Genomic DNA, 13,370 nt, shown 5'->3' with positions numbered 1-13,370 from the left:
GCCCAGAAAATATTGCGTCCAAAAATAATTAATTAGTGCTTCAAAAATTGAAATATAAATTGACCGGAAACACCAACTTAATTTTATCCCATACACTTATGTGTACTATTTAGGCGTCTATAAGACGCCTTTTTACAAAATCGGGGTTTGCCTTGTAGTTTTAGCTTTTCATTCTCAATAATGGTTGTTTTCAGGGTTTATTAGTTCTAATACATGCACTTGTACACATGTTTCATCTTGGTTTGAGAATTTTTTAAATTAGCTGCTCACAAAGTTAAACAATACCTTCAAGATCATTATGGCATGCACATTTGTTCAAAACACTGACCAGCACCCAATCAGAATAGTTCTTTCATGTTTGCAATCCATCACAAACCTTAGTATTATTAAGCACTGACCAATAATAACTGTTGTTTCATGCACATCTTGTTTAACTCATTGAGTGCTTCGTGCACGCTACGTATCCTACTATAACATGCCACACTCGTGCTCGCACGCCTACTATTGATTGCTTTGTGCTTGCATTGTTTCCTACCCTCGCCTGCTTCGTGCATGACTGCGCACATTCGGAATAACAATCATTGTTACGCCGTTTTGCATTGTATTGCGCATCGCATGCACGCCGTAATTAGCACTATTGTGTGCAGTGTGAACTCTGCTTTCTGACAGATAAACTTACTCACGCGGTTTATTTTCGACTTTTTCGAGTATTTTTACAAGATATGGCTCCGCCTCTGAGAGAGAAGAGACCTAGGTTTTGATCCATACAAAACACTCCACAAAATGGAACTACTTGATACAACTCATATTTTAGCGGTAAAGATAATAACCAATCCACATAATGAGGACATCATTATAAGGGGTATGAAATTTCCTACAACTTTACTACACAATATTTTGTGGATAAACTAATCGTTAGAGAGTTACAAGCAATTGTAATCATGACTATTGGAAGGAGTGAATACGACTCGCGATCCCAAAATCAATGTGGCACAGGGGGGTTTTGTGGCTGGCACAGGGGATTAGCATCGGATTAGCACTGTGGCATTGGCTTAGTAGTGTGCGTGGCATGTTAAGAGTTAAAATACTGCAAAGGAACCAATCAGGATGGTTCTTTCATATTTGCAATTCATAACAAACCTTTGTATTATTGAGCACTGGCCAGTCAAAACTTTTCTGTTGTGCACATCTTGTTTAAAATTACTAAAAAGGAACCAATCAGAATGGTTCTTTCATATTTGCAATCCATCACAAACCTTAGTATTATAGAGCACTGGCCAATCAAAACAGTTGTTTCATGCACATCTTGTTTAAATCACTGCAATGGAACTAATCAGAATGGTTCTTTCATAATTTACCTTGTCAATGAACGGCTACCTGTTGTTAACCAGAAATGTTTCCTTCTGTTCTTACAGACAAGTTGAACAGACTGGAAGTTCAAACCAATCTGGTTAAAAAAATGAAATTCAAGTCAGGGATCAGTAAAGACAACAGACATTACAGTTTCATAAAGGGGACTTCACCCTGATGTGAAGTTTATTTTTACAAAACCAGGGGGGTGTTTCACAAAGATTTAAGTATGACTTAGGTCGCACTTAAATGTCGACGCGTACATTATATGCAACGCGCAATCTTATTGATCAATACGCAGTAGTGCGCGTCCTCTTGGCATGATCTGACCAATGCTGTCATGCCTTTTATACTGCGCGCAACAAGACATTTAAGTGCGACTCTAAGTCATACTTAATCTTTGTGAAACACCCCCCAGACCAAAGAAGAACAATTATCAAGGTTTGGCTAAAGTCCATCAAAGAATACGGTAAGTATGTCCAATTTTTAAAATTACAATCAAATTCATTTTCCAGTAGCTCCCCAATTGTGTCTATTTTGAGTTTTTGACAGACGTGTATCAATCAGGTATGATTATTTACGTCTGGGACCGACCTTTAACGTCACCATCCAAAAGACGTGATCAGGGCTCGAACCTCTGCATCAATTTGTAACTTCCACACAGCTTGGATTACAGGCGCACCCCACAACGCCCACTTTGATCATATAATACAAATTTCATCATTGTTTTATTTATGCAGTCATCATATCATCAGACACAAAATGCATTTTTCAGAGTAATATCTCACCACTTTCCCCATTGTACAGTCAAAATTAATCAAATTCATTTTTAAAATGCAACAATCTTATCCTATAAAACATAGGCCTACAGTATTTTGAAGTAAAGTGACAAAAATATCTTCAGAAATATCCAAATAGATTCTCAACAGCAAGCAGTGAAAATATTAGGCAAGGTAATAATATGTGTAATTTCCCCCAAAAAATTGAAATTCAGGATGCAATATAAAAAGGTGTGTTTTGAATGGAAAGTTTGAAGTTTTAATAAAATCTTTGATACAGTTTTGTGGGTTTTTTTATTACTTGTGTTATTATTATCATACTATATGCAAGTAACTGGGTATAAAAAAATTTAAAAAATTTACATCTATGAATTAAATTATTATATCTTACCAAGACATAGTCCAGCTCATGATAAAGTGTTCTGCTTTCAGTTGAGAATCGTCCATTACGTTCACCTGTAGAAACAAATTGAAAGGTTGCATTTAATTGAACCACTACTAATAGGCTAGCATAACGTATATAGAGTAGCGAAGTGTGACGTCATCAATTTTTACTTTTTGCATTTAGCTTTTTTTTATACCATATTTTGAAAGAGTTGGATGAAAAACCCCACAACCTATTTAAAATGTGGTAGGAATCAGTCCATGTGGGCCTTAGATATGACCTCATGAATATACAGTGCGTCCCAGAATAAACGAAACCGAGATTCAGCGATCATTTATCATAACTCAATCATAACAAGAATAAACAAATGACCTACCGATTTAAAGCTTAAAATCTCCTCTTTCATCTGATATTACTTACGTTATTTCTTATTCACGGATGAGTGAGCAAAAACAATTTGAAGAATACCAAAAACTCATTTGGCGGGGGTATCTGGGTTTCAAAAAGAAAACCACATTTCTGAAAAGTTCAATATCTGCTCTTTGATTTGTTACCTCAATTACAGAAAATGGTCAAGAAATAAAAAAGTTCTGGTCATTTGAAATAAGGCTTGTATTTTCATAATTTCATGAGATAAATGTGTTTTCACCGGTTTCCCACAAAAGCTTTCGCATGGTGAACAATAGATTTAATGCATGGCCGATCGTCAACAAAACGGAGTGTCGAGTGAGTGAGTTTGAAAGTCAGCCTGGAGAACCTCTTCATTTTATGAAATTATTGAAATTCAAGCCTTATTACAAATGACCAAAACTTTGTTATTCTGGACCATTTTCTGTAATTTAGGTATCAAATTAAAGAGGAGTTATTGAACTTTTCAAAAATGTGGTTTTCTTTTTGAAACCCAGATACCCCCCGCCAAATGAGTTTCTGATATCCTTTCTTCAAATTGTCTTTGCTCACTCATGCGTGAATGAGAAATATTTCAAGTAATATCAGATGAAAGAGGAGATTCTAAGCTTTAAATTGATAGGTCATTTGTCTGTTTTATTTATGATTAAGTAATGATAAATAATCGCTAAATCTCGGTTTCGTTTTTTCTGGGACGCACTGTATAATCAGCCCCACTGAAGTCAATGTATCATTGGCCTGGTTCTAAACGTCAGAAACCAGGCCAATAATACACCAACTTCAATGGGGCTAATTATATATTCATGAGGTCATATCTCAGGCCCTTATGGACCGACCCCCACCAAATGTTGGAAGTGGGGTTTTTTCATCATGTTCTACTAAAATATGGTATCTAAATTGCTTTAAATGCAAAAAAAAGTTTTTGTGACGTTATCACTTCGGTACTCTAACGACGTTAACACAAACAACCCTAACAGGTCGCGGTCAGTGTAAAAAATACACATGGACAACAGGCAATTTTGCCCTCATGACATCCAAAACGTTCTCCCAAAATGCACGCTTTAGGGCGACCATTTTTCCTAGTGCAGCCACAAACAATATTTAATATTATCTAGAAAATATCAATACTCCAAATATGGCAGAATAATATTTGCTTTTACTGTATAACTGCATGTTAGCCCTAAAAAAAATCCATATATTATTGTTTGAAATAGACATGAAATGAAACACTCCAAAAATTTGCTTTGCCAAATTGATCGTGGGCCCAGCAGCCACTATGCAGCTCCAGATTGGCAAGGGTCTATCCCTTTAAAACAAATAGCCCCCCCCCCCCCATTCGCCAAAATGTGGAAAATAAGATAACCCTGAAGAAATAAACTTTACATTTCCTACCCTGCTTTGCAGATATTCAAAAAAGGGCTTATCTGCAGCAGCATTAGCATGCACTTAAAGTGATTGGTTAACATTGGCTTGACTTTTAAAAAATCTGAGCTAGGTCACACTTGTAACCTGTGTCTGTGATATGTTACAAAAATGTAGCCCAGAAAAAATTGCATTCGAAAATAATTATTCAGTGCTTAAAAAATTGAAATATAAAGTGACCGGAAACACCATCTTAATTTCATCCCATACACTTATGTGTACTATTTAGGTGTCTATAAGACGCGTATTTACAAAATCTGGGTTTGCCTTGTAGTTTTAGCTTTTCATTCTCAATAATGGTTGTTTTCAGGGTTTATTACTTCTAATACATGCACTGGTACACATGTTTCATCTTGGTTTGAGAATTGTTTAAATCGGCTGCTCACAAAGTTAAACAATACCTTTAACCAGTAGGCCAACATCTGTTGCTCGAGCTTGACTATGCAATGGTACATTTTTCAAGGTACCTGTGCGATGGTACCATTGTTGCACGTTCGGTCTCTGATTTGCTTGCTTTCAACAAGCGAGGAAGGCAAATTGCAATGCAAGGATTTACTACAGTCCGACCTCTTTTATCCGGACACGTTGGGACCAGCACCAATCCGGATAAGGGATTGATCTGGATCTGGGAGACCTAATATCAAATACACGCAGCTGCGCTGCCGGCTGCCTCCCCAGGCCACCAGCGGTAGCTACACTATATTGTAGTGGGCGTATGGTACAGACAATATTCACTGCAGAGTCAGTGCAAATTATAGGCAGTGTTTTCATGGAAATGAAAGCGATCGATGGCCAAAACTCTTGGATAATTTACCTGCTAAAATGACTGAGGTATACATCAAGCATACCTCGAAAGAAAGAGAACGACTCGATGAAACCAAGTTTTAAAATTAGATCATCGCGGCGGGTATCGCAGCTTCGCAATGTCAGCCATTGTTACACTGACTGTAGGCTCAAACATGATAGATGGCGCTATCTGTATTGAGGCCTAAAGTTAGCTAGCAAGACTAGACATGTGTTGTTTTTCCAGCGAAGCAAAAAGAGGAACGTGATGAAATGTTTGCGCTGCACCCTGATTTACTGGAAATTATCATTCCTAAAGTTCTTTTGGTGATTTGGGTGAGATATTTTCATGAAAAATATGTTTGGTGTTGGGTGACCATGTTGGGAAATATATGTAATCAAAGTGAGTTTACGTATAGGATTGAGTTTAGATTGAAATCTCATTTCCTCACATACCGTACGCGTACTAGATTGAATGAAAAAAAAAAATGTTGGTGTGTGTCCGGATAAGGGGAGGCCGGTTAAGAGAGGTCGGACTGTATTATGTATTCAGAAAAGATAAAATTCTCACCTCTCCTTAGTATATATATGGCAAGATCTGTCAAGAGAATGAAAGCTTGAAGTAGATTCCCTTCCATGTGGCCAGTACTCAGTCTTATCAACTAATAAACCAAACAAACAAAACATTAAAAGTATTTTTAATGAAGCTATATCCCAAGCTAGTTATATGGGAAGGGGGAATGTTTGTACAGAAAATTCCCCCAAAAGGTCTTCACTCCCAATTAACATTAAAGGTGATTTATGTGAGGAAATTTTGGACAAAAAAAAAATTGTCACTTGCCTATGCATGACAAATTCCCATAACAAATATTTCTTATGGCTCTCGAAGGGGGGGGGGGGGAGGGCCTTACCTGGACCCATCACTGATATGGGTTAATGCAATATGCTATCAAAATAACCTTCATTTCACGCACAATTTACAGAAAATTCCGATTTACTTCATGGGGAGCATTTCATGACACAAAGAGTAAATAATTTTTACGGACTATTATTATAAGCTACTACAAATCCTTGCATCTGATTGGCTAAGAGCAAAGTAATCAATGGAAATCACGAACATAACTTTTCGTGCAAGCTCATATCCAGCCGGAGAAGATTGAGCTGAAACTGATCAAACTAGAAATAAAACTTGTAATTATTACCCATCCGTTGCCATGGCAATTTAGTTTCCACCTCTTTGTAAACATTGCATTTCTTCACCCAAATATGAAAAAAACAGTCACGTACCTTTAGATATTTCTCATCTTCTATTTTAAATATCTCCAACATCAGGTAGAGTTTGAGATTGTTGTCAACCCTGTGAAGTCAAAACAATGAACATGTCATTTCAATTGACAGAATAAGGTGATATTTAAAGGACAAGTCCACCCCAACAAAAAGTTGATTTGAATAAAAAGAGAAAAATTCAACAAGCATAACACTGAAAATTTCTTCAAAATCGCATGTAAAATAAGAAAGTTATTTTGAATTTTCGCTTAATTTCACAAAACAGTTATATACACATCCTGGCTGGTATGCAAATGAGGAGACTATGACGTCATTCACTCACTATTTCTTTTGTATTTCATTACATGAAATCTTCTAATTTTCTCCTCATTGTCAAGTGATACAACGATTAGTTCCTCCTTGAACATGGGGATTAGCATTGTTTAATAATATATGGTTCAGTCAAGTTTGTCCTTATTGCCCAATTTATAAATATGAAATATTGTATAATTCAAAACAGGGCGCGACAAACCCGCTTGCCCGCTTGCCCGGGGCAAGTGAAAATGACGTGCGGGCAAGCACCTCTCAAAGTCAATTGCCCGATCGGGCAAGTGGTTGTTGCGTCTTTTTTTTCTGTACCGTACCTCGTTTTTCCATAAATCATCCAAAATCCACACTCAAAATCATGAATCAGCCTTAAAAAATAGCGAGTAGTGCAGTTTCAAATTCCGAAATTGCGTTATTTTTTCTGTACCACGTATTTCCATACATGGTACCAGGTATGAAAAAAATCAACGCAATGGCCGGGAATGTAGTATAGGGGTCCATTATGACTACCACCATGTGCAATTTCTAATGCACATTTTCCCCCTTCCGATATCACAATTCTGTGATAAAATAATAAGAATTACACAGGAAATAAATCACAGAGTCTAGTAACCTCGCATTGGTGAGTTGTCATGTCATTCGGCTTTGCTTTTCAAAACGGCCTATTAACATCCAAAATAACTTGCCGTATTTGTTAATTATAACTTAAAATTCATTTGTTTCCCTTTTTGAGGGGATGAGGTAAATATCAGACAATAAATCATCAAACAAAGCTCCATCTATTTTACAAGGCCGGCGGGAGGCTCACACACGTGCGCATACTAGCTAGCCAGTCTGAGCTCTGTCTCTCTGCCAGAGCTCTGGGGGACAATTCGCTCAGTAAAGGCCTCAATGATGGTGATTTTCTGTTTCAGACAGAGTTTACATTTTGGGTATATTATTCAAAACTTCCAATAAAGTTTGATGATTTCTTCATTGTCATGTATATTTAAGTTATTAATGAATACATTCTCACCAAATTTAGACTCCCCCATAGAGAAATGCAATTTTCGTAGAAGTCTGCGTTTTCAAAGAACTTCAGGAAAAGTTAGGGTATGTGGGCCTTTATTACATGGCCGAGTACAGGTTATTGTACTGGAATAGGCGAAGTAGAAATTAGATATTGAATTCATTTATATCAAAGTTCAACTCACAGTCACACCCACACAAACACACCCACATACACACACACACCCAAGATTCTAAGTATAGTGAAAAAAATTACTTAAAAATCATACAATATTAAACAATGTTACTAATAATTCATTAATAAGTGAACAGGTATTCCTCAAAATAGAAAAAAAAAGTAGCATGTGAAAACATGTAGATAAAATTATTGACCGAGTGGAACATCATAAAATGATGAAGAAAAGACTTGATGGTTTCCAAATAATTTTATTTTTTCAATCAAGTAAATATGGAAAATAAATGACCATGAAATCCATGAAATGACATTTCATGGATTTAAAGATGCAAAATGTGAAATTTTAGCCACTCCACTTTTGATAGAATAATTTTTTCCGAGTCAATAAAGAGCTGAACATTTTTCACTGGCTTTCTTTATAGTTTCCAACTACGGTAAATGAAAGCAATTCTAAGGAAATATGTTACGCAGGTAGCCATTTCATGGATTTAAAGATGCAAAATATGAAATTTTAGCAACTTTTGTTGAAGGGTTTTTTAAAACCTTAAATAGCCATAAAATATTGATTTTTTTCTCCAAAATAAACATAAAGACTCAGGCCTATGTTGCTGAAAATATCCTTTTCAATGTGTGTTCTTATATACTGGACATGATTCTCAATTGTTATTTAGTATACCTTAATAAAAATAAGAGTAGTGCCGTCATAATGAAAAAATTATTTAAAAAATTGGGCAAGCAGTTTTTTCTATCGGGCAAGCAAATTTTTTCATCACTTGCCCAACAGGGCAAGTGACGAAAACAAATTTTGTAGAGGCCTGCAAAATATGAAAAACAAAAGAAATAGTGAGTGATGGACATCCTCGTGTGACTCACCTTGTTGTGCATATCACTGTTTTGTGAAAAATAAGTATAACTTTAAGAGGTCATTACTTTCTTATTTTTCTTCGATTTTGATGAAATTTTCAGCACTATCCTTGTTTGATTTTTCTCTATTTATTCAAGTCAGCATTTTCCTGGGGTGGACTTGATCTTCAAAAAATAAACTAATTATACTTGTGTATAGTGCTTAAGACATACTTCAGCACACCATATAAATGCAGAGTAACTATTTCATGCTCTGCATTTCAATATAAATTCCTTCCAAGACCCAATTTACTTCACCTGCGTTGAGTGCAGCACAATATAGATACATGTCTTGCTGAATGGAATCAATGCCCTTAATAGGATAAAGCCATGACCCTCTGATTACGAGCAGGCATTTTTTTTTAATATATACGGGGCTACTTCTCACAACCTACTGCCTATTATCTGAAACATTGGATAAGGTTTTAAATTAAAGTGAATGGGGATTTTCACATCTCCAGGGCTCCGTAACACAAAAGTTTGCCATGAATTGCAAATATGAAAAAAACGCTTTGATTGGTCCTTGGTCAATATTTTAAACCTAATGCGCGTGTAACGTTGATAATGATTGGTCAGTTGATTTAGCGATTGATCGCTAATCTTTGTGTTACGGAGCCCAGATCACCCTGAGTACACATTTACAAACTGAAACAACAACAACTCTCTTACAATATTCAGTCCAAGCTCTAAGACAACATAAATGCGTCATGATATTAGTATGCTTTCATGCAGAAGTGCTGTGGCCTAGTGGGGTGAAAGTATGCTACTTTGCTATTGAAACAATAGTCACAGAGGGAGTACTAAATTGAGGCACCCTGTTAGCATTAAGAAAGATTTTAAAATCATTCTAGGATGTAGTGTAATTCAAGAGAATATGGCAATGTGGGGAAGTACACACACTCACTTCATTTCAGCTTCATGAGTTGTTACTTCCTCCCTGTCTTCATCGCAATCAAAGTTGTAAGTGCCCATGTTAATAGGATTTGGTGGACCTCCATCGTTGGCATTGATGTCGACTGCAGAGAGAGGATCCATGCTGGCATCCTTGCCATCCCCTTGACTACGTTCACCTAGGTCACCAGGGTCATCCAGCACATCGACCAGGACAAAACCATCAACATCCTCCGCAACGCTCTGGACGATGGACAACCCTGAAGAATTGCACAAAGAATCACCTTTCCTGGAAAGGGAAGAAGCTTCCGAAGAGCTAGGATTGGAGTGACTGGTAAGGTCACGTGTGCAGGAGTTGGTGGTGACACTGGTGGGGCCATCCATGTCGGGGTTGCTCGCAATCCCAGAGGAAAGGCTGTCTGCACTGCAAGCATTGATGCCTTCGCTCAAGTTAGAGTCCCCAAAGCTTTGGTTGATGCCAGAATCTGGACTGACCGGTAGGTCGGATACCGGTGAAGGACTTTCACCTTGTAATTGAACAGAGGTTATCATTTGTTGTGTTCTCAGTTGAACTGAAATTGTTTGTTCATAGTCTAAAGTGCCTGAAACAGTCCTTTCTAGCGACTTTTGTTTGTCTGAATGTTGTCTTTTTGTTTGGTTAGAAACTGTCGCCTTCAGCTTTGATTGTCTATGTTCCCTGATTCCAGAATCAACCGATTCCTTGAGAATGTCCATTCCACTTCCAAATGCTCCATTCCCTTCCAAAAACACATCATCATCATCATTTGCGATATCATCAAGTTCATGTCGAATGCCAACCCTACAAGCAACCTTCACAGGAGTTGACGATGTCACATCGGTATCAAAGCTACTGTCCGTTATGTCTCCTTGCCAGTATATCATAGACTGATCAACTCCATCCACTGAAGAATTGAAGCTGTCCTGCAACGTGGGATCAGCGAACTTGGGCAGCCTGAGCTTGGCCGTATCCACCGGAACTTGCTCATCTGAGATACGATCTCTATTAATGTCAAAAGTTTCTTGTGGAAACACATTTGATTCACCTTTTTGCACTGGTTCCCTGGTTTGCTCGCACACATTACCAAGTATTTTGGTCACAATTTCAGAACACTCCTCCAATATGCTCTCCCTTTTGTCCAATTCTTGACTCCCTAGACACTCTCCACTTGGACTACTGTTTTTCCCCAAAGCAAAATCTTGTAGTTTGGTGCCATTGCACTGTTCCTGAGATATGATCTCGCTTTCTGGCAAACTACTGGCAAGAACTTTTCCACAATCTCCGTCCTCTTCTACCGCTGAACACTCGGACAGGTTGGTAGCTGAAGAGATGGACCCTTCCGGAAATTCCAAACCCACTTGGCAATGTTCTTTATCCTCAAGTTCTGATTCCTCAATGCAGCTAGAGGCAATTGACACTGTACTTGGACTCGAACTTCTGTCACGCCTCTTGCCTCGCCTCGGCTCCTGCAACTTCAGTACAGCTTGGCTGTTGCCCTTACTGCTCTTCCGCTTCTTCTTCTTCTTGGTTTTCTTGCGGATGCGAATGACCTCAAGGTTCTGTTCCTGTTCCCCTACTTTCTCCATGTTGATATCAAAGTCTGGAGTGGAGTAGTTCCTTGTGACATGCTTGAGTTCATTAGAGCTGTTGTTGTTAGATTGTGTGGCAAGGTCAAGGGTCAAAGGTCGTGCAATGTCATTTGTGTCGTCTGTCTCGTGGGATTCAGTTCCAGAAGGCAAGCAAGTAGATGAGGAATCTTCAGTAGGGTTACCTTCAAGAAATATAATTTGAAAGAAATTTCATAACATTGAAACATCTTTCACAGATTTCACTATTAAAAATTTCTTATTAAAGGGGTACTCCAGGCTGAAAAACAATTTGATATGAACAGATAACGTAAAATCAGACAAATGCTGAAAATGAACGAAGGAATAACATCATTAGAACATTTTTGCATTATTTCTTTGAATCAATGCTATGCATGTCTTCATGAATATGTGATGAACAAGCTTATGATGTCACCTCCCCACTCCCCATTCTAATTTATTTTAGTATATAACACAATTTTTTGTGCTCCACCTTACATAATTGACTACTGCTTTTGATAAAAAAGATGATAATGTGAAAAATCATTTTGTTGCAAGGGAGACATGTTTTACACTCATAATATATACACAAAAATATGCGACGACTACTATGCCAGGTAAAGATTTAATATTAAAATAATAATATGGTCCATTTATAAAGCGCAGCTATTATAACTGCATAGACCCTACTGCGCTTGATACACCATATTATTACCCCGGCTGTAGCTGAGCCGCCATATTGGCGCTAAAGCATTCAAGGAATAAATCCTACCAGGTACCTATTCACCTCACCTGGGTCGAGAGCAGCACAATGTGGTAAAATTTATTTCATGATTTGTACAATGATAATTACCAAGAGATCCAGTGATTTCTGTCTGTTCAACCTCCTCTCTGGGGCTTGCATCAGATTCCTGGATTTCTTCATCTTTTACATCATCAACACAAACTAGGAGCAGAAAAAAGTATGTAAATTAGTAGTGGCCATTATCAGAGTGTAAATTTGTTGATTACATGTTGATTTCCCTAATTTCAAAGAGCGAATCATTATCACCATGACAATGACCCAAATCAGTATTATTATTACAATCATCGCCATCGGCTACATCAAGACAATCATAATCATTGTCACAGTTATTAATACTCTATTATATTGCCCAGCTATCACCAACACTTAACCTCACTGGTAAGATATCCTTAAACAGTCATCATCATCATCATCATCATAATCATCATCATGATCATAATCATCATCATCATCATCACCATCATCATCTTCATCATCATCTTCATTATCATTATCATCTCCATCACAATCATCATCATCATCATCATCTTAATGATCTTCATCATCATCACCATCATCATTAACATCATTGTCGTCATCATCATCACCATCACCATCCTCATCATCATCATTTTTGTCATCATAATCATCTTCATCACCATTACCATCAGCGTTGTCGTCATCATCATCATCATAATCATCATCACCATCATTATAATCACCACCACCATCTTTATCATCATCCTCATCATCATTATATCATCATCATCATCATCATCATCTTCATCATCATCATTACCATCATCGTTGTCATCATCATTACCGTCGTCGTCATCATCATCATAATCATCACCATCATTATCATCACCATCATCATCTGCATCATCATCTTTATCATCATCCTCATCATCATCATCATCATCATTATATCATCACCTTTCACACAGGTATCACCATCGTTCAATGTCGATGGTATAACTTCCTCTGGCAAGCCATCATGAGACGATCCACCTTCAATACCAAGCAGTGAGTGATCATCGAGGTCGTTGACCATGCCGGATGTCGCCGACTCCACCGAGGCGCTGCTGTGGATGGACACGGTGTCGTCCAGGTCACGGAGGTCAGTGGCCGACCTGGGAACATGGCTGACCAGGTCAAAGTATGCAACATTCTGAAGGGGCAACAAGAAAATTGTTAGCAGTCAAAGTACAGTGACAATCTCCATTTTTTAATACACTGCCTTTAGGATGCTACATGTATCTTCTAGAGCAGGGTTTCTAAAAC

General features: G+C 37.6%; 1 protein-coding gene across 1 annotated transcript in view; it reads right to left on the bottom strand.

The window, feature by feature from the left end:
- Positions 1-13,370, bottom strand: part of LOC121427389 (pleckstrin homology domain-containing family M member 2-like) — a 37,641-nt gene that overhangs the window by 11,301 nt on the left and 12,970 nt on the right. Inside the window, exons 6-12 of the mRNA XM_041623756.1 lie at positions 13,023-13,257; positions 12,156-12,248; positions 9,711-11,487; positions 6,415-6,484; positions 5,699-5,789; positions 2,521-2,585; positions 1,359-1,447 (exon numbers count right to left, since the gene is read on the bottom strand). Of these exons, the coding sequence (XP_041479690.1) occupies positions 1,359-1,447; positions 2,521-2,585; positions 5,699-5,789; positions 6,415-6,484; positions 9,711-11,487; positions 12,156-12,248; positions 13,023-13,257 (2,420 nt within the window). The remainder of the gene's footprint in view (positions 1-1,358; positions 1,448-2,520; positions 2,586-5,698; positions 5,790-6,414; positions 6,485-9,710; positions 11,488-12,155; positions 12,249-13,022; positions 13,258-13,370) is intronic.

Source organism: Lytechinus variegatus, chromosome 14 (assembly GCF_018143015.1).
Source record: "Lytechinus variegatus isolate NC3 chromosome 14, Lvar_3.0, whole genome shotgun sequence".
Lineage (NCBI taxonomy): Eukaryota > Metazoa > Echinodermata > Echinoidea > Temnopleuroida > Toxopneustidae > Lytechinus > Lytechinus variegatus.
This window is presented reverse-complemented; position numbering and strand designations above follow the sequence as displayed.